The 23017-nt window shown below is 40.5% G+C and overlaps 1 protein-coding gene across 2 annotated transcripts in view; it reads right to left on the bottom strand.

Moving 5' to 3' along the window:
* The window catches only part of adamts3 (ADAM metallopeptidase with thrombospondin type 1 motif, 3), a 95441-nt gene extending 74955 nt beyond the window's left edge, over positions 1-20486 (bottom strand). For both annotated transcript variants that reach the window (XM_086076229.1, XM_086076230.1), the window contains exons 1-4: positions 20172-20486; positions 19846-19867; positions 15313-15749; positions 1871-2027 (exon numbers count right to left, since the gene is read on the bottom strand). In XM_086076229.1, the coding sequence (XP_085932355.1) occupies positions 1871-2027; positions 15313-15749; positions 19846-19867; positions 20172-20258 (703 nt within the window). In that variant the 5' untranslated portion in view covers positions 20259-20486. The remainder of the gene's footprint in view (positions 1-1870; positions 2028-15312; positions 15750-19845; positions 19868-20171) is intronic.
* Positions 20487-23017: the final 2531 nt, after the last annotated feature.

The raw sequence follows: 23017 nt of genomic DNA, 5'->3' as shown, positions 1-23017 counted from the left end.
TTTAGCTCTCAAAATCAGCTTTTGTAAAAAAAATTGTTGTCATATTCCTTGCTCCAAACAAATGTACCTTTAATTGTATTAGGATGGCATTAAAAATCAACACGACAAACACGTTTTTCCGCGACTGTAGATTGAATGGTCTGCGGGTCGAATGTACCGTCTTTGCAGAAGATTGAATGTGTGTGAAGCCTACCATATTTCAGGCATTACCAACCCCGCGGGCCCCACCACCACATCAGTTTCATTTAAAACAAGCACATAACTTTGCCATGAAATCTGTTATCAGTTGAGCATTATTACGACTGGCAGTGAAATAAAAATACCTGATGTGCTGTGATACAAACTAAGAGGATTAAACGGTAAATGGAGTCAACGGGGAAAGCATCTGATGAGCTCCGCACTGCGGCATTTCCATACACGCCGTCGACTGATGAGATCGCGACAAGGCACGCGCCGCAATCAGCTGAGGTTCGCGCTAAAAATCTCGCGTTTCATCTGTTTTGACGATTCCAGAGGAAACACACTCAAAAGATTGCCGTTATCTCCTCGAAGAGATGACGTCCTGATAGATAGAAACCCGTGTGACATTTGTGATGCATCGATCTGGGAAATTGCGCAATAAGGCAATGAAAAGGGGGAATTTAACACCTTGGATTTTTAAACGGGAGTTAACGGGAGGTGGAGTTTGCTCTGAGTGAGTGTAATGTGCTCAAAATTGGGGTCAAGCAACAACTTGACACACTATCTCTTTGGGGCAAATGAGTATTTTGATGATGAAGCTGCTCGAAAATATACTTTTTACCTCCAATAGTGAAAAGCTTTCATCCCTGTTTTTACAAAATGATGCAAAGACTACTTACTGGAAGTGGAGTTTGCACTCGATGTTCAAAAGTGGGATTAAGCATCAAAATGTCAGCGCCGAACACAATCTCTCGGGTGCAAATGAATATTTTTATGTCAATTTCACAGCCGAAGCTACTCGACACCATTTTTTGTTACCTCCACTGAAATGGATGTTGTTTTCATCGCTGCTCTACAAGATTATGCATAGACTACTTCACAGATGTCGAGGAAATTATGAAGCAGTTACATTTGGCGAAGGATTCGTCTCAGGGTGGATTTTTCTTTTTTTCTTTTTTCTCAACTACGCGAGACTGAGAATATAGCACCTGTGGTTTTTTTCAAAAGAGGAGCTAAACCCAAGAAGTCAAAACTTTGTTATATCTTCAATGTGCACATATTTTTTAATAAGATGCTATTTAGCAAAATTGATTATTTAATCTAAAAAAATTTTTTTTAAATATCGCATTTACTCGCCGCCATTTTTAGGTTGTTTCGCAAGAATGCGACATATGCATATGCATATACAATAACTGCCTACTTTATTTTTGAAGAAAACAATACAAATCCATATTCAACTTTTTTTTTTAAATATAAAAAAAACTAAATCAACTTTCATCATAAACGCTATCCTCACAAGAAACCGCCACGCCACAGAAAAACAATCCATCAAAAATAAAACTTGAAAGCAATAAGTCACACCTGTCTCTGATTGCGCTGTGGTTTCTTGTATGTGAAATTATTGGCACAAGATGCCGCCAGAGATGGCTGTTTTTCCCCCCAGTGTTCATATGTATCATTTACTACTGTTGTCATTTTTTTTAAACAAATGACCAATCTAAAAAAACAAGTGCTTTTTATTTTTTTGTAAACCAGAAATTTCGAAGTCACGGATGACAAATGTTTTTAAAAAGTAACTGCAATACATATCCAATCCAGTAGGTGGCAGTTCCCATAAGACCAAACCTATTCAACAGTGTCATTCAATCAAAAAGTAGGCAATCATTTTTTGCGGCCAACGCGTCCTTACCTGGCGTGTGGTAGTCCACCGAGATGTCGGACGGGCCCCGCAGCACGGCCGACCTGCGGTAGACCACGTGAACTCTGCCCTGGTCCTCCAGCTCCTGAGTGCCCCTCTCCAGAGGTTCGATGAAATACTCGTCCGCGTCCGTCCGGATCATGCCGGCCTGAAACGCACAATGACAAGGGCTCAGCGAGCTAGAACTAGAACATCATCACGAGAAAACCATGAAAACAAGAAAGTGTCGCAACTGTCCATCACTGTAGGAGTAAAAATAATCTATTATACACTTTATAAAACATAGTCATGACGAAATGATATACAATTGAAAATAATTAAACTTTTTGTCACACTTTGTCCTCTAATTGTGTGGTACATGCCTTGGCCACCAGGGGGCAGTATAAGACAGACATTAAGTTGTTCTTTGCAGAAGATAAAGAATTTATGCCTGGTCTGTCTACATATATTGCAGCACTATCTGTTGTTTATAGGGTAACACCACCACCACATTGATGCTAATTGTTAGCCTGTGTGTCTATGAAGTTTCCCATTGTATGTTAGCACCCGGGTAGCGGAGGCCATGTGGTTGTTTTAAGCAAAGGTGGGGACACTTTTTGGTTAGTGCGCAATGACGCGAAGCCTTGAAAAAAATACACAGAGTGAAGCATTACTTCTGCCGATCAGGGTAAGTACACACGGTCCTTCTCATTCCGTGTAATTTTTGTGAGGCTTCGCATTATCAAGCACTGGCCAAAAGGTGGGCATTGTCATTGACGGGAATTGACGATTTAGGGAAGTGCCCACCTTTGGTTTTTTAAGTACACAAGAAACCACACGACACATGAAGATATTGATACGTTGTCCCACCCCCTAGTGGTGAGCCAGGTTAACGCATCAACTACGGAGCGGTTGCTACGATGTCAAAAACGAAAACAAAGTTCACATGGGCTCAGCGAGTGGCCGGCCGGTGGCAAACATCGGCAGTCGAAGGCCTGTTGCTGCTCCTGCACATAATGGAGCATTTAGCGGGCAAAGATATTTCCCCTGGGAGCTAGCTGCCTGGAGCGAATGCTTTAAAAGGTCGTTAATGCGGCTTCAAGGTTTTGGCTATCCTTTTGCCTCTTTGACACATTTCCATTCCCGACTTTTGCAGAGGAATGTCGGACAGAGCACCTATAGCGAACGTCTCGCTGATATATCTCGGAAAAATACCTTGACAGCCTTTTTGGGACCAAACGCCTTTGATAGAGTCAATCCGTTGGACAGTGAAGACCGCTATGTTAGCTTTTCATGCTAGCTGCCGCACGATTGTCGCTTGTGATCAACAGGTAAAGTTTTAAGTTCAACTACTAAAAGTTGTGCAGGTTGAAACAAGACTACTATAAAATTCCAAAAAGTTACATAAGTTAGCATTTTTCTTCATAGCGTTCCTAAAGAGACGATCAAAACTCTTGAATGTGTCTGGTGAATGACGAGAGCACGGCGTGGGGGAGGGAGGGGTTTCTCCCCATCGCATGTTGTTTCTTTAGGAACGTTACGAGGCTTACCTTGCTTTCTTTATAGACGTTTCACATTGCTCGGCAGAGAGCCTGCCGCCATTCTATGTCACTACGCACTAACTTACAATGCGACTTCAATAACAATGTACGTCCAAATAAAGTTTCTACAAAATGACCATCAATTAAAAACCTCAAATGTTGGACAGTTAAAATTAAAGCACCAGAAAAAAAATTCCATGCGCTAAAATTAACTGACTATGGAAATAGTTGTTGATTAATTTGATAATCGATTTAGCTGTTGATTAATCAATGAATTGTTAATTTTTTTGGCTACTCCAACAGCCAGATGAAAAAAAGCCTAACAAATGTCATCAACTAGACCGCTTAATGAAAATGCAGCTTTCCCGTCGTAGTATGTAGCGCCTTTAAACTGTCGATAGTGAGACGGCGGGGGGTATTGCCAGGTCACTAGACTGTCAACAAATCCAATTAGTAACCTCACGGCGGTTTGTTTGCAGCGCCACAGTCTGTTTTCACCCAAACAGAAGCTTTAATAAGACCCGCCGAAGCGACCGCCGCCCCGTGCCGAGACATTAACCTCCCAAACAACAACAAAAACTCGTGTTGAACAACAACCACGAAAAAGTCCAGCTAGGTAATAATGAAAAAAGCTATTTAAATAATAACAATAATTGATCCACTGGTGAGCAAACTGCTGCAAAACACATTATATTCATAATCTGTAATCTGCAGGCGGTGGCAGATTTGAGATAAATAAGCTTAGGAAGCAAGCGTAAATGAGACAGCGACAAAGCCGATTTAACTTTGAAATGTTTTTCACTGAGGTTGCAAATTATCTTCTTTTTTTTTTTAATTTATCTCGACAAATGTTTAAATCATGGCACAAACTGAAAGCATAATGGCAGCTAGCAAGTCAACGCCTAAAGCTAACGTCTAAAGCTAACGTTGTAGTTTACATCTTCACTAACGGTCACAGAGAGTTTCAGTACGGGCGAGTTGAAAGTTCGATGCCAAAAAACGTGATCAGCGATTATTCAAATTCAGTCATAAAATTGTCTTATCCACTCATTCGTTCAACCACTAATTTAAACAGCCAGTTGGGAGCTATGACACGTCGCTAACGTTGTCGTTAACATCTTTACTTGCGCGAGAGAGACCTGGCACAGAAGATCCACATTCGAAGACAAGACAAACTGACTGAAGATTGAATGCTTAAATATAGAATTATATAAGGTGTGCTATTGTTTTTTTGTTTTTGTTTTTTAGGCATTACAGAGTCAAAATGGCCGCTCCCAACCAAAATGGCAGATTTTCTGTGACTTTTCAGGCATGGGTTCTTGAAGCTTTTTGCTAGTTTTACTTATGATAGTCCATACAGACCAAATTTCTTGTTGCAAAGTGAAACTGGCTTTGGGGGCTGAATTTTTAAGTATAAATATCGACTGGGCTAAGATGTCCGCTTCGAACAAAAATGGCAGACTCTTTTTAGGCATGGGTTTATGAGACTTTTTGTGTGCTTACTCAGGATAGACATGCTCACCAAATTTCATTTTGATAAGTCAAACTGATTTTGGAGACTGAATTTTTAAATATAGAAATGTCTGCCGCCACGACCAAACTTGAATGATCCAAAAGCCGATTTTGTACATGACGAAAGTCTCAAAATAGATGTGGTCAAAGAATAACAAAGACCAAGAACCGGACAGTTAGTTCTAAACGTGACGATTTATTCTCGCCGTTTTTGTTTTCCTTGCGTATTTTGAGAAAGACACCCGAGCGAGATTTCGCCCTGTGACAAGAAATGGAGATGCGTGCCGCTTTCAAGCCGGCGGATGAAAATGGCAGCTAATGATGACGAAGGTTTGCTCGCATTTCTGCAAAGCAAACACACCTTTGAACAACACCGCGGGTGAAAGGTGCTACTGTCCCGCCTCATAGCGAGCCCTCTAAGAGGTTTTCGCACTGAAAGGGGCCGTTTCTGACAAACTGGAGCCCTTCAGCTGAATGCCACATGTTGTTCTTGGCAGGGCAGCGCTGTCTGCTTGGCCCGGGCTTGAAGCCGGGGGTATTAAAGTGATGGAACACAGGAGTCTTGATCCCTTTTTTTTTTTTTTTTTTTTTTGTTTCGGACCAGCAAATGGTGCAAGTCTCTGTTACACACCTGCCGTTGTCTTCCCCGTATTGTGCTATCCTTGAATTACGAGTAGGGCTGAACAATGAATTGACATTTTTCCGATGGCAATGGCTTTGGCTTGAGACAGAAATCTAAAGCGAGAACACTCGCATGCAGGCCACGCCCCTTAAGGGCACACATCCAACTCACAAATACGACAGTATGTAAACTAATTACACTTAAAAATAAATCTTTCATTGTCTTTTGCGATGTTTTTATACGATAGCGCTATTTTTATTTATGAAAATGTAATGAAAAAATGGTGGTGGGTTTTGAGGGGCTAGAACGGATTAATGAAATTTCCATTCACTTCAAAGGGGAACATTAATTTGACTTGACAAGTACCACTGTTATGACTCTTTCACGCTGTTAAAACTGTGAATTTTCACCAATTTGACTTATAGCTACTCACTCAGCACTAACTATATTGTGTTTATCCCGCTCATCTATTTTCTTTACATTTGGTGAGCTTTTGTTGTTAGTTAGCAATGTCACTGAGTTCGTTCATTAGCTAAGTCGTTTTTTTTGTTCCTTTGTTAACCAATTTGTTCTTCGCTGGTGGTTAGGTAGTTAAATCATTTGTTTAAAAATGTGCTTGTTCGTTGATTAGGAAGTTAGTTTTGTCATCCGTTTGTGTGGTCGTTTGTTTTTTCATGAGCTAGGTTAGTTATTCCGGTTATTAGGTTGTTAATTTAGCCTCTGTTTGTTCCGTAGTTTGCTACTTAGCACATTTACTATTAAGTTGATTTGTTCGGAGGTTTTTTAGTTGCGTAATTCCTTCCTCCGTTTGTTGATTAGTTAGGCAATTGGTAGTTACTAGTTAGTTTCTCATTAAGTCGTTCTTTCAGTTGTTATTTAATTCGCTAGCTCGTTTGTTCATTTGTTAACGAGATAGAACGTTTTGTGTGTTGGATGTCTGAATTTGTTCATTTGTTTATTAGGGTTGTTATATATTTCATTTGTTCACCAGTTAAGTCCTTTCTTGGTTCCTTTGTTTGTTAATAAAAGTTTTGGGTTGTACATGTCTGCTTTATTTAAATTGTTTGTTCTTTTGGGTGTTATTTAGTTAACAACGTCATTTGTTTGATTGTTAGCTTTGAGGATCGTTTGTCAATTTATTTATTACATCTGTTAACTAGTTAGGTCATACTTTAGTTAACTAAGCATTTTAACTAGTTAGTCGTTTTGTTCATTTGTTGGTTGGTTACATTAGTTCTGGATTTATTTATTTTTCACAACATTTTGGGGACAAACATGGAGAGCCGTTGAATCGCCATCAATGGAGACATCACCAGACTCGGCTTGAGTACCAAACAACACGCTCAATTTCGCAACACATTCGTAACTCGCAAACTCTGATTTTCACGAGCTCACTCGGATTTGGCTCACATTAAAGCAGATAAAACAAAAACGGGGGAAAGCCACGCTTGGTGGGAAAGAAACGGCATATTCCAACGTGTGCAGAATGTGAAGAATCAACGCGGTGACAAGACAAGTCAATATATGCGAGCGCGTGTATACGTGCGTGCGCGTGTATACGTGCGTGCGCGTGTGCATGTACGCGCGTAGTAGTTAACACGGGGAGGCCGCAGACGTGAACTTTGAGGAGGATGGGAACGGCGAAGCGTTCCGCCCACTTGAAGACATAGAGGTCAGCTGCATTCCTGACTTGTTTGCTCTTATCATTTTTTTTCTCGCTCTCTCTCTCTCTCTCTCTTTCTAGCCATGTGCTGCCTTCTCCGGCCATGTGACCCACACAAGAAGAAGGAGAAGCAGAGGAAGATGGAAAATGTGGAACACCCCCAGCAGCTGGTGGGAATTAGCAAACAGATGCGTTTTTACTGTACTCATTTTTCATGTATATTTACTTGAGTGTACAGTATGTCTATTTTATATATATATATTAGTACTGACAAAGTTAAAGCATTAACTAACTCATTGATTAATCACAAAAAAATGATCGCATTAGTCATAAATTAATTTTGACCGCAGATGATCTTTTAGCTTGACAGCGGATGGTTACGTTAACGGTAGCACAGGTTGTGTTTGAGCAATAAACATAACTACATGCATTAATGTAAAGCATTTAATAAATGTTTGCGTGTGACATTCAGAATATCAAAATATTGGGGTCATTTTGATTATGCAAGTAATTAACTGAAATAAAAAAAGAGGAGGATGAGAGGGTGCAGTGGATCAAAAAATGTTGAAGACATAACATTAAATGTCGAAAGAATGAACACATAACAGGTGCTCTTCAAATTTGGCGGGGAAAATGTTGATTAAAAAAAAGGCTTTTTTAATTAAGTGATTAATCAAAATTTTAAGATGTGATTAATCTGATAAAAAAATATATATATATATATATATATATTAGGGGTGTGTATGTGGTGTGATGCTGTTTTTAAAGTTGATTCTATTCATTTGGTTCAATTCAATGCACTCGCATCTTTTAAATCAAAACTGATTTTCCGATTTGAATTGGTTTTCGATACGCCCCTCGTGTATTGTGTATAATTGACGGTAAATGTTCATTTTTCCTTTAATATTTATGTACATTCCAGACAGTCATTTTATACTTTTACTTTACTGCTTTCTCCAACATTACTTATTTTCACCAGTCTTTTATGACACAAGTACTTCAACATAAGTGCAGTGTGAGTATTTTTTCCACCTTTGCCTAACGGTGACAACTGTATTTGCAATGTTAACGATCAAAAAGAGCAGCTGTGCGCAAACCTTACCAATCACTGTCATTACGACCAAAAAAAACATGCGTTTGATCTATTTTACAAGCTCAATAAAAATCACAGCAGGTGTTTTTGTGCGCGTTTGAAGCATGAAATAAATAAATGTGAGAGCAGAGCGTTTTTATTGATTGATTGATATATAATTCTATTTACATATTTATTTTTGTATTTATTACGACATTTATTTTTATATTTTATTTTATTAATCTCGTTTTTTTGTTTTTTATTTATTTTTACTTATTAGGAATAGGAATATATATATATATATATATATATATATATATATATATATATATATATTTGTGTTTCTATTTCCATTTATATTTATTTTTTTGTATTCAATTTTTTAAATTATTTTTAATTAATTATTTTCACTTTTATGTATGTATTTATTTATGTAGTCTTTCATTTATTTTTAATTTGGGCAGCCTCCATAGCATCAAAGTCGGGACAGTCCACGACACCGCCAGCGACCTCCTACAAATTCAATTCAAGTAAATTAAAAACACAGCTCAGCATTTGTTGCATCAGATTCAAGCTCTTCAGTCAGCCTGCCAGCACCCCCAACACACACAACCCCCCCCCCCCCCCCCCCACCACCACCACTCAACCACTACGCTACTGAGGTAGCAAACACAGGAAGTGTGCGCTTCACAAGACTGCTGGCTATAATTAAATCGTCGTGAAACACACGCAAAACACACACCTCGCACAGGGCGAGCGCAACGCATCAAAGAGCGACACGCTTCCTCCAAACGCTTCATCTGCCCCTCGACTCTCGGCACTGACGCAACGGGAGGAACAACATCACGCTGTGGCTTCATCAAGCATGTTAGAAACAGCATTGTGTGCCAAATTAAGTAATCACTGCAAATCGCTCATTTAGTTATCATGTTTTTTGATTGCCTACAGATGTCACAAGATGCTGGCAAAGCACCGCTTTTATAAGACTACTCAACTCACTTCAACGTAGTTCCATGCCACCAACATTTTTTATAATAAAGCTCTAATACACTTCTTTTTTTTTAAAGCGAATAATGGTTTCACGATAAATAAATAAAAAATCCCACAAAAATATGTCCAATAAACATTTCACAAACTTGTGCTGGCTAAAGAAGCCCAACGTGACATCAACTCTGGGAAAGTTCAACTATGACACAACTCCACCAGGAAACATTATTGAATATCATTTAAACTATGTCTAATTAAAAAAAAAAAAAAAAAAACGTTGTGAATATAATTACAAAATTATTTATCGTAATATATATATATAGTACATGCATTTCTAAATATTAAAATAATTGTGTTATTTAATAATGACAATTATAATCATACAAGGACAGAATAAAAATGTATATTAATGAAATGATTATTATTACAATTATGCAAAAATATTTAACACGTCTACATATTTTTAATGAATCTATTATGTTTATTACAATCCCTAAATGATGAAATTACACAAAACAAAATAAAATTAATGATTCGTTTTCACAATTAAGCTTTCTATTAACTCATTTGCTCCCAAAAACGTATAAAAACGTTCTACTTTAAATATTGCTATAGTCCCAAAAACGTATTTATGTTTTTTTATTGCTAGAGTTTTAAACAGGTTTGTGAATAATGATGACAAATTATAACGCTCATTGCTGCAAAACAGAAACACATAGAAATCTACCTTTTTTTTCCCTATTAAAAGAGGAAACTCTAATCTTTCTTTTGATAGGTTCCATGCAAAATCAGTCAAAATCCAGTAAAACAGTCAGGAGTTGCTTCAGTGAAAATGGCTGGGACTTAATTAGGATTTATTTAAAAAAATTTAATGGAAGGCAACCCAAAAACTTTCTTGACAACAATATATAGTATGTGCCCCCACTAGCCTAAACACGGCATTCTGATTAATACTTCATTTGTGGAATATGAGTTAAGCAGCAAAATATACCTGTTTTCATGGCGGCCATTTTGTCACATGCTGTCGACTGAAAATGACATCACAGTGCCTAAGGGCAAAGGTAACAACCAATCACGGATCACCTGTTTTCTGAAGCTGAGCCGTGAAGTTGTGAGTAAAAGTGGCAACGTAAGATGGCTGCCCTCTGGTTTCTATTAACAGTCCACTCATATATACCGGCGAGTCCGTGCATAGAACATATTATTGTTAAGAAAATGTTTGAGTTGACTTCCATTTTAAACGCCATAAACAACCATAACATTTAAATGAATAAAGTTAATCATCAAACTAGCCCGCCACATATTTAACATAAAAAATTATTACTCAGCCTTCTAATAAATAAACTCCATCATTAAACTGAGTAATGTATGCACTGTAATTATACGTGGGGGGGGGGGGGGTGAGGGGGGGGGGGGCTTCACATGTGTCACAGCTCTCAGCGTGATGAAGTGCAGCACAAGCAAATGATCTTGGACTGCTAACTGCCACAACACTATTAAAAAAGCACAACTATCACATCCTGTGCGGACCCCTTGCCCCCGCACCCCCCCCCCCCAACCCCGCCTCTCCTGATACACACAAACACACGCGCACACTCCCACCACGCTACTGATTAACTGCTTCCTCTAGCCTGCTTCAAAGAAAAGTACTGCTGATACCAAGCGTTTTGATACTCGGTAGGCCTCATATTTTGCTCCAGAAAGCTTGGATAGTCTTTCCGATTTCATGCACACGTTCATGATATCCGTGTCGGATGTAGCGAAGCAGCCCCAGCCTTTTCCGTTTTTACAGTAGGGATGGTAACGTAGTAAATTGCTCTCATGTCTTTGAGACTGCACTGTAGCCAGTTAAGACAGGACTGAGGTGGCAAATCCAGTTCCAGAAAGTAAAAACCCTGCCACAGTTTGGCTTTAGCCCCTAGTGCTAGCTAGCTAGCTCCCTAGCAGGTAAACGAGCAAGATGGGAGCTAGCTAGGAAGCTAGCTAACTAGCACCTGAGGCTAAAAAAGGAGGGAAAAGTCTGCAGGCTCATTATAGTCATTTTATTGTTTTAATATCTGTAGTGTGCGCCCAAGACAACTAACTAGCTTACGTCTTTGAGACTGCACTGTAGCCCGTTAGGACCGGACAGAGGTGACAAATCCAGGTCCAGGAAGTAAAAACCCTGCCACAGTTTGGCTTTAGCCCCTAGTGGCAGCTAGCTAGCTAGCTAGCTCCTTATCAGGTAAATGAGCACCATGGGAGCTAGCTAGGGAGCTAGCTAACTAGCACCTGAGGCTAAAGCCAAACTGTGGCAGGATTTGCTTTCTGGACCTGGATTTGGCACCGCTAAGACTGGATAAAGTCTGCAGGCTCATTATAATCCTTTTATTGTTTTAATATCTGTAGTGTGCGCCCAAGATAACTAACTAGCTTACGTCTTTGAAACTGCACTGTAGCCCGTTAGGACCGGACAGAGGTGCCAAATCCAGGTCCAGGAAGTAAAAACCCTGCCACAGTTTGGCTTTAGTCCTTAGTGGCAGCTAGCTAGCTAGCTCCTTATCAGGTAAATGAGCACCATGGAAGCTAGCTAGGGATCTAGCTAGGGAGCTAGCTAACTAGCACCTGAGGCTAAAGCCAAACTGTGGCAGGATTTTCTTTCTGGACCTGGATTTGGCACCGCTAAGACTGGATAAAGTCTGCAGGCTCATTATAATCCTTTTTTATTGTTTTAATATCTGTAGTGTGCGCCCAAGATAACTAACTAGCTGTCGCTTTTATATCATAACATTTAGCGACTTTTACTGAGTAGTGTGATTAAAATGCGAGCGTGATGAAAATGTAATGATTCTGCATCTTTCGTCCTCATACTTCTGATGAACTTTGGAGCTAATGAACACGGCTAATGAGACATTTAGATTTCTGCAATTTACCAGATAAAAAGAAATTCAGAAGTGTTCGCTGAACGTCGTCATTGCGGATCAGGTGAATGTCGGGAACGTGCCGCCTCTGAGATAATCTGTCGGGGATTCATTGCAAACATGAACGCGCGGTTATAATTTAATTGGCATGTTTATGGCCGCTTTGACTAAACGCCGGGAGGCGACAAGATGTGCAAAAAAGGACATCCAATCGACTAAATGGCAAACACGGCTAATGCGGCTCGACAAGGTTTCGCCGCCGGGGACCAACGGGGAAGGTCGAGGGCCAATTTCACGGCTGTTTTCAAAAGGCAGTTTAGAGGCTCATTTTCTATTTTCAGTCATGCTCTCGTTTGGAACGGCGCCTCCGTCTTTCCTGCTTGCTTCACAAACATCCGCGCATGTCAGATAAGTGGCGGGGGGGGGGGGGGGGGGACCGGGGGTGCATCCAAACTGTTGAGCTCAAAATGAAACGCTCTACAGCGGCACCTCGACTGACGAGTGCCGCAGATGACCAGTTTTTTGCATAATATGAATTGTATGTATATTGAATTGAGCTGAGTTACTAGTTTGGTCACGGAACAAATTAACTTCCCCGCAGTGTACAGCACACAGCGTATACATCTTTAAATACAGCCGCGTTTGTCAGCACCTGACGCACCATTTTCCCACAAAAACAAACCCAAACAATACTGCCGGTTTCAGTCTTGCGGAAAAAGAATCCGTACAAAATGTCCTCCCACACCGTCAAGTCTGTCACATTCTCACGCCGCGGCCTCGCTATACGTTGTGATGCCAAAACCATAAAGGCCAGCTTTGTGACGGGCCGTCGCGCTTAAAGAGGGATGGTAAGCGGTTAGAGGTGGGGGGCGGGGGGGGGGGGGGGGGGGTGGGGTGATAAAAGACACAAAAGGCACAGAGATTCATATATATATATATATATGTATATATATGTGTATATATATATACATATATATATGTATATATATACACATATATATATATATATGCATATATATGTATACATACATATATATATATGTATACATATATGTATATATATACACATATGTATACATATATGTATATATATACACATATGTATATATATACACATATATATATATATACACATATATATATACACATATATATATACACATATATATATATATATATATATACACACATATATATATACATATATATATATATATATATATATATACATATATATATATACACATATATATATATATATATATACGTATATATATATATATATATATATATGTGTATATATATATACACATATATACATATATATATATATATATACACATATATATATATATATATACACATATATATATATATACACATATATATATATATATACACACATATATATATATATACACACATATATATATACATATATATATATATATATATATATATATATATATATATATATATATATATATATACATATATATATATATATATATATACACACATATATATATATATATATATATATATATATATACATACAGTATATATAGATGTTTGCTTTTTACGCATGGAACCGATCCACTCCAGTTTGACATCTTATGGTCAAGTTTTGCCCAGTTGACAAGACCTAAAATCCACACAGCGAAAGGAATGCAGTTTGCTCGGCTATCTTTACGGAGAGCATAAATCTGCCGCAGCAATTCCTTTTCCGCTTGGCCGCTTGTACAACTTGAAAATGTGACTAATCATGCAAAACATTTTCATTTTACAGCAGTTGCTCCTTATCGCCGCCTCGGCTCCGCGAGGACGAATGGCGGCGCAAAAAAAGTGACAAAGCGTGTACCCTGGTTGCTCACTCCTGTCAAAAGTTAGCGTGCTAGTCCTCAGGCGGTTCCTGAATAAACCAAAGATCAACTATTGTCAGGCGAGATTCACGTTTTCACTCTCCTTGAATAGTTGGCATCTATTCAGATGATTCCATAAACAAATAAACTGCAGCCGGGACCGTCTCGGTTATGTCACGTGTTTTTGGCAGGATGTCCAACAAAATGAACAGCTGCTCAGTTTAAGATAAGACCTTCGTATGTTCAACTTCCATGAAAAGAAGACAAACTAATGATGTGCTTTTGTCAAAGGAAGACAAAACACTTGATGTTGTGCTTTCCTAAAATAGAAGACAAAACTATTGATGCTAAGATAACATTTCATTAAAAGGAAGAACTACTGGTGCGCTTTCCTAAAAAGAAAAACTACTGATGTTGCATTTCCTAAAAGCAACACTATTGATTTGGAACTTTCTTTAACAGAAAACAAACTACTAATGTTTCTCTCTCCTGTACCAAGACGTTAAGCTTTTAATGAAAAGACTACTGTTGTTATGCTTCCCCGAAAAGAAGACAAGCTCTACTGATGATAATGTTTCCTTAAAGGAAGCGAAACCACTTTTGTCGCATTTTCCTGAATCGAAGACAAACTATTGAAAGTAATTACACAATTACTTTTGCACTTTCCTAACGAGAAAACTAATTGTCCGTTTGCACTTCCCTAAAAAGAAGACAAACGACTGATTTGGTGCGTTCCTAAAAAATAATAATAATAATAATGATGTTGCACTTTTCTAAAAAGAAAATATTTTAAGTCTTATATATTATTTTTACTATTTTGAAAAGTATTTCTTTGAATACATTTTGTTCACTTGATTTGTATTGTCACCTTAAAACCACGATACGTACTTAACCAGGTTTTTTTTTGGGGGGGGGGGGGGTGGAGTAGGGTGACCGTGGGGACTTAACATCTCTAATGTTAAGCATTGTTTTCCCCCGGAATCTCTAAATGGAATCCCGGGCATGGGCGATTCATTCTCTAAATATCACTTGAGTGTTTTACGAGGGGCGACGGGGAGGTCCGGTTGGCCCGACCGCACAAAAGACCACTCCTGTTTTATGTTGGGAAGGGGTCCTTTTCGAGGGGGTCGGGGGGGGGCCTTCGCCGATTAATGGCCACTCAAGCGTAACAAACGTCGGTATAAACGGCCTCTTGAGAACAATGCGCTGTAAAAATGCTGACGTAAAGAAAAGTCCCGAGGTTCCGGACGCCTCAAAACGGGTCCGTTGATAAGGTCATTGAACAGCACACTTACCAGGCCGTCGCAGTTGTTAATGGCAACCGAGGCCCCGGGGACGTCCGTGATGTCGCCCACGAAGGTGCAGTCCGTCTTCAGCAAGCTTATTCTGCCGGTCGCGTTGTTGGCGAACGGTTGGAAAGCTCCGCCTGCCGTCCCCAAGCCGTCGCCGTCGCCGTCGCCATTGTTGTTGTGCCATTCCACCGTGGCCCCCGGTGCCACAAGCCGGTTGTTGGGCCGCAGTCGCAGGTGGAACTCCTTGCCGAAGGCGCTGATGTTGAAGAAGAGCTGGTGATCAGTCGGCGGCGGCGTCGGCGGCGGCGGCGTAGTGGACGCCTCCCTCCTGACCCGTTGCTTGTGGGTGGCCGACAGCAGGTGGGACAGGAAGCGTCCGTGGGCGTCGGTGCTGAAAGGGGTGACCAGGCCGTATTCCTTCAGACGGCGCGTCAGCTGATCTGCAACACAAATCAAAAGACCGGTTCGTCAAAAAGAAACCAGACGAGAACGTAACGCCAGGTTCTTTCCATCTGAATCCTTTTTGTGCTACGGTTGTAAATGGACCCCCATAGAATTTGGATCTCAGGTCCAAGTGGGTCCATATTCCATACTACACCAGTCCCAATGGACAAAAAAGAACCAGACGAGAACGTACTGCCAGATTCTTCCCATCTGAATCCTTTTTGTGCTACGGTTGTAAATGGACCCCCATAGAATTTGGATCTCAGGTCCAAGGGGGGTCCCAAGGGACAAATGTGAGTCTTGCGATGTAGAACTGTGCCAAACAAAGCATGTGGAACCAACGACACACCGCGCTGGGAGTGTAGTGGCACGTCTTGAGGGTTCAATTCCTAGCCAGTGCCCCAACACACTCCAGTGCCGGTACTTACGCCCAAACTAATGGAAGGGTTGCATCAGGAAAAACTGTGCCAAGCCATTCACGTAAGAGACTTACTGGAACGTGGGTTTGATTCCCGACAAGTGCCTCCTTTGGATCCACAGCCCGGACCAACGGGAGGATTGTGTCATAAAGGATATCCAGTGTAAAAACTGTGCTGTACAAGTCATGTGACTAACTAATAGAGGTGCGGTTGCCATGCCGGTTGCAAAAAGGGAGCATTTCGAGTTAAGTGTTTTACAAAAGAAGAGTTGGCGAAAAATTCCATCTCGGTGCTACTTAACTACTGTCAACAAAAGCTTTGTGATTTAAGTCATAGAATCCGGACTGTGTTTTTTTGGTTTTTAGTCTTTTTGAATCCAACAGGCTTCTTCACAAATGAACAGACGTTTCAAGTTAGCCGCTAAGCTAACAGCAAGCATGCCTGCCTCTCAGAGACCTCACAGGTCAGTCCAGGTACTGCGTCGGATTACGTTTGCAGGGCAGCATTTGGTTGACGGTATTTGGGGTCCGACTTGGTTTATTCTTGCAGTTTGTTTGGCCATCTCGCATTTATTCAAACGCTCGTGAGAGGCGTTACAGAAGATTGCACTTGAGTGGTTTATAATGGAACTGCAAAAACACAAACTTTGACCTCACTGTGGTAGTTGTTGTTTTTTTGTTTTTTCCAATTCAGCCCCTGAAGCCAGAATTTACTTAGCAACATAAAATTTGGTCAACTTAATTGTCACGGAAAGACCATAAAAATTAAAAAAAAAATTAAAAGTCAGGATGGGGGTACAGTCTTCCATTTTGGTTTGAAGCAGACATATCGGCTCATTTTGACCATTTCCAAGAGTCTGTTAAAAATGAACGACTCCCGAGAGAATTTGTCCAATTACTCCTAAATTTGACTCGGGTATACCAAACAGATGGATGAGGCTAAATTCCGTAGGACTTGAGATTTGGTCATTGTGTGTTGGAGGAACACGATGGCACAGTTTGATGGGTAGCAAACTCCACAAGGTCAGAGTTGGACTCAACTTACAAGCAAAAAATGTGTAAATTGGTGGGTCGGAAAGAAAAACGCTAAGGTTTAATTTGGAGACCTTGTAATTACGCGGAAGTTTTGGCCATTCGAACAGGTGTCTTTGGTGAAGCTATAATTACACGCTCGGGAGAAATGTCAAGCCTGTTAAAAGCAATAAATGGGATTAAGAAAGAGGAAAACAATGCATTGATGAGTTTTGTTTGCGTTTTTAGGGCATTTGAACGAAGATGCAGCTGTTGCGATTCATGAATTTTAGCGGGGAAGCGCTTGACCCGTAAACAAAAGAATAAACAACATCTGCTTTGAAAACATCAAAGATCTTTTATGAGGTGAAGACTGAGCACTCTGTCGTCAGACTCACTTGTTTGTTTTTTAACACGTTTGCAACATTAACTCGGGACGTGCTGAAAAGCTGGGTGAAAATAAACCAAAAAACATGGACGAAATGGACACAAAGGGCATTTTTATAGCGGAATACTTCAAACTCCATGCCGCATTGAATGCATCATTTGGGAAACGAGACACTGACAGATTTTGTTGTTGTTCATTTTTATGCAGATTTTTGACTGTGAAACTATAAACGCCACGCTTCATTGAATGCATCATTTGGAGCCAGACACGCTAAGATAAGGTACAATTTATTAGTAGCACAACGGGCACATTTGCTTTACGGGTGCAGGGAATGAAAAAAATTGCATGCAAGAGAAGAATGATTTTTGGTTTTGGTTTTGTTTTCATTTTTATGCTGCTTTTGTGATGCTGTAAAATCGCTGCTGCTAAGCTTGAATGCATCATTTGGGACGAGAGACGCTACAAGCAAGCATTTTTTAATTTTGCCATTTTTATACCGCGTTTCATCTTCTCGCTAGGACGAGAAAGTTTCTCATCCAAAACGAAAACCTTTCTTGTCCTAACGAGAAACGTCTTTACCTGTGAGTTGTGACATATTTAGCAGACTGTAAGACTTCAAATGTCTTTAAATGTCTTTCAGACACAACTTGCCCGCATTAAATGCATCATTTCGTAAATTATTTATGTTACGATGAATTAGGGTGCTGTGACTGCCACACAGAATATTTTTGATTTGTATATGCCAATAAAGTCAAACATTTATCCCGGTTAACTTTTTATTGGATATGACATCTAAGATTTTCAAAATTGTATTGCGATTTTTATTGTATGTATATTTTTCGATTGTCTAATGAAAAAAACATTGCAGGATGGCCACAGATTGACCCTTGCTTGGACCACTTCCCACAAAGTAAGCATAAACAGCCGTCAAACGAGGACCATGTTTTTTTTGTTATCATTCCCCCCGAAAGAACAATCCCCACTTTCTCAGGCAGTCCTTGAACGCAGCGTACCGGCAATTGCGTACACATGAGTCACAGCAACACTTGCGGTGGGACCGATGTCCTTTTTTTAAACTTGCGAAACGGAAAGTAGGCAAACAGAGGTCAAGTGTTAGCGTAAGAGGGCTTAGGGGGGAGATAAGGAGGTACGGCACGGACCGTGTCGAAGCTCAACTTCTTGCTTAACTTCCCGATGGAGAACAGATGTGGAGGATCCAGAGGTGGAATTTGCACTTCCTGTCTTAACGGAGCCTGTCAAGCAAAGCACCGCTAGACCAAAAGTGCGTGTATGCTCGTGTGTGTGTGTGTGGAACCCACTTTTTCCAAACTGACTTATCATCTCACAATATAAATCCGTAATAATTCCCAAAGATGTATGCTATAAAATGAACCTACAACTGTACAAAAAAAAGCAGGATGAAAGAGAATTTGAGCGACAGTAAGATTCAGCAAAACAATGCTGACCTGAAATATTTCCTGTTTTCATTCTTCTTTTTCTTCTTTCAAATTTACACTGTGTCAGACAAGTGGGCCGCCATCTAGTGTTTGACAGTGGAATTACAACCGGCAGAACTAAATAGTTACTTACTGTACAAAAAAATCTGTGTGGCAGTTATTTCATGTGGAGAAGAAGAAAAAAAACAGCCTTAAGAGTGGCGCTGACTATTCAGCATGCCAGTTAGTGCCAAAGCTAATAAACTCACAAGCGCTCGAGGAGTTGGCTAGCGTATTCATTTTATTGCGCTAACAAAAAAAAAAAAGTTTGTTTTTCTCAATTTTAGTGATTTCAGTAGCTTTTGTTAACTATACTTTACTAAGCTTGGTTACTTGTGAATGATGTTTAAATGCTCTTAAGATTTGCCACTGTGATGCTAATCATTAGCGAGACTGTGGCGCATTGTAGTTAGCATTAAGCTAAACGGCTAAAAGGCATTGTAGTTAGAATTGAGCTAAAAGGCCAACTTATGTTTGTTTACAATTTTCCTTGTTTTTAATGTTTTATCTGACAATAAACTTCAATAATAAACAAAAAAATAAATCAACAACAAAAACCATATCTTAAAAAGCGCAGAAGTCGGGTCACCTGCATCTCAAAGCGCTCCTGTACTTTAATACTTCCCTCCACTGGAGTCTACCAGCATGTGTGCATATTGGTGTGTGTGTGTGTGTGGGGGTGTGTGTGTGTGTGTGTGTGTGTAGTGTACACACATCGAGCAGCCCCCCCCCCCCTTAATTGCTCCCCACTCCCTTCCCACTTTTTCATTGAAACTCACCTTCTCGATCATCTTCACCAGCCTGCAAGACAAAGGGAGGAATTCATTTAAAAATACACAAATATGCAGCAGGACGAGAGAAACGTGCAACTTTGTGAAAATTAACAAAAAATGGCTTTATTGTAAAGGTTATGTAACAGGATAGTGTGTGTGTGTGTGTGTGGAGTGTGTGTCAACATCTTACACAGTGCGCGCATTTAAGGGAGTCAAACGTGCACGCAATTTCCCCCCCCACTCTCCCCTCCAGTCAGTCGCACTTCAGTTTTGACCTTCAAAACGTTTTTTAAAAAAATAAAAAGAAGACATTTTACCATCAAAGTTGTTACCTTGGCGGCTGAAGTCGCGATAAATCCCACCAGCACCAAAACGGCGGATGACAGCGCGGCCATCACGAGTCTTGTCAAGGAAATCATAAGAAATCAAGTTTATCCACACAAAAAAAAAAGAAAAGAAAACAAAGATGGGATGTGCAGCAAAACCTTGCTTCTGTCTTGTTTTTTTTGTAAGTGGCGCAAAGAGTGTGGTGAGGCGAGTTGCGTGACTTTTTTTTTGGTGGGTCACTTTGTCAATGAAAAGTTTCCGTGGCTCCGCCGCCGCTCACGTCTCGGCCGCTGCACAGCTGCGCGACCTGCTTGCCTGCCTGCTTGCCTGCTCAAAGCTAATAAACCAAATAAGTCCGGCCCTGCGTGACGTCACCACAGCCAGCCACCCACCCCGTTCACTTCACACGCACAATCAGGTTTTGGTGATTACAATATTATAATAATTGCAAAACTTTTTCAACAAATATGGTGGGAGCTATAACCTGTAAAACGCCCCCCCTCCCCCACCCACTTTCAAGATGGTAATAAAAATGAATGTAAATGATATGGTTGCACAAGTGTGCACACCCCTACGAGGACAGTCTTAGATAGGCAACTTTCATGATGGAGGGGACCACAATATTTCATTGCACTGTATAACTGGCCCGGCATGTAAAACGATGTCGTCATGTCATCTGGCTTCTTGCACAATAGAAATAAATAATTATTCAAGTAAAACAAAATAGCCCAACTGAAGAATATGCACGTCATGTCTGACACAATCATTCGTTCATTCGTGCCAGTTACTCATGACAAATTGCACCCAAAAAAAAAAAAAAAAAAGATTCCTGTTATTCCAGAGGTGAAAATTTGATTTCCAAGCCAGGCGCGAGTCAGCGTGTGAACATGAGGCGAGGCCTCCCGCCAATTACTTGCCATGACAGGAAGTGCGACCCGTCTCAGCACGTCAGTCGCCTTTGTCGCTGTCATTTTCCACATCTGAGCTCTCACTTTGTCCACGGGCGCAAGATGAATGCGACCTCCAGATCACAGGGAGATGCCACGTCTTTCATCCAAACGCCCTTGTTCGATTCGCCTCAGGTCGCTTGGTAGGTTTTTAGGAAGCGGAGGCTGGTTGGCGGGTAAGTACTTGGTGGGAAAACACATACAGCGGAACCCCACGGAGTTTTGCTATTTGTAGGCTGGCCTATAATTGCTACCAATCTTTTTTTTTACATTGATTTATTTTATACCCCCAAAAGGATTGTAATCAGCATTTTCCATTAAAAAAAATAGGGTGGGCTCCCAGAAGAAATTACAAAAATTCAAAATAAAATCTATATATATTTTTAAAATATGTTGAAATAGATGAATTCTGGTTGCCAAAACCACAAATCTGCTGGGTCCGCCGTGCTAGTTAATTAAGGAGGTAAGTTGGTAGAAAAGTGGATAGATAGTAGAGAAGTAGACAAATTGGTAGGTAAAAAGATGGTGGTAGGCTAAAGTAGGTACGAGATTGGCTGGTAGGTGAGTAAGACGAGTGTGTAGGAAGTAAACAGGTGGGTAAATATGGAGGAGCGTACACATGTGCAGTAGATGGACTCAGCAGTTGTAAATGACAACTGGCGTGCTAGGCTAAAGCTTGGTGCTAAGATAATGCACGTGCTAGCTAGGCTAAAGCGTGCGCTAGGCTGAATCATGTTTCTACAAAGTCCATGGCATCAGTAAGTAGGTAATCGGTGCTATGTTCAGATAGCATTTAAGAAAAGAAAAAAAACAACAACTTTTAAATATAATAATAATAACAATTAACAATAATGATCAACATGAACTTACCAGAAAATTTGAGGTGTCCTTTTTCTTGGCGATCCAGCGGCAGTTCCTGGGTTGGACTAAACCAAAACCTTTTTTGTAGGAAAGGCAATCTGGGATATACCACGTGAGAGCAAGCCATAGGATGATTTAGATAGATAGAGTCGCCAGCTAGCAAGATAGCTAGATAACTAGCTAGCAAGAGATAGGTGGCTAGCTAGCTAGCTAGCTTGGCGCACAACAAGGTGTGTTAAAGTGTAGAAGAAGAAAATATGCACATGAAGCAAGCGGACTTGCTCGCTTGCTTGTTCAGCATAACTTGTTGACAAAGTAATGTCCAACTGATTTATAATTGTTTTTATATCAAGAGAATATAGCCAGAAAGCTACGTAAAGAGAGCAGCTCGCATTCAGAGCACACTTGTCAAATGTACACAAAAAACTGTTTTCAAAGCAGTAAAACTCTGCCGTCACATTTACGCAAAATGTATGCTAAAGTTACGTGAAGTGAGTTTAACCATTTTACTTGTGTTTACGTTTCTTTTCGAGAGAAGAAGATAAGATGTTACGTGAAGTAGCAGTAAGACTGGTTTATTATTATTGTCAAATTGTAGAATTTCAGAAAATATAGACAGGAAGTTACGTAAAGTGAGTGAGAACTCAAAGCAGGTCGTCTCCAGATTGACGATCAAGCCGAGCCCCCGCCGGCGCATAAAAATGGAGCGGGGGGGGGGGGGGGGGGGCGCAATCCGGAATGTTGTCTTTTGGCTCTTTCTCGTCCCGACACAATGACTCGTAACGTCTTTACCAGGCAGGTCACAATGGCCCGCGTCGCACCCCGTGGGGTCAGCGATGCTCTTTGTCGTCGGGCAATAAAAAATCCTCGCCGGCTAAAAGATGGGGCATTCCATTTGAAGGTGGCGCCGGGAATGATTGACATAAATTAAAGATGCTTGTCATATCCTGAATGGGGACCCCCTCCCGCACACACACTTTCAGCCCCTCCTTGAGCTGCCCGGAAGCCATTTATTTGCCTGGAGGCGTGCTAATAGCTTTGCT

The sequence above is a fragment of the Leptonotus elevatus genome, chromosome 5, assembly GCF_054856555.1.
Source record: "Leptonotus elevatus isolate MCC_2025b chromosome 5, RoL_Lele_1.0, whole genome shotgun sequence".
NCBI classification, from domain to species: Eukaryota; Metazoa; Chordata; class Actinopteri; order Syngnathiformes; family Syngnathidae; genus Leptonotus; species Leptonotus elevatus.
Note: the sequence above shows the minus strand (reverse complement) of the source record. Positions and strands in the feature narration are given on the sequence as shown.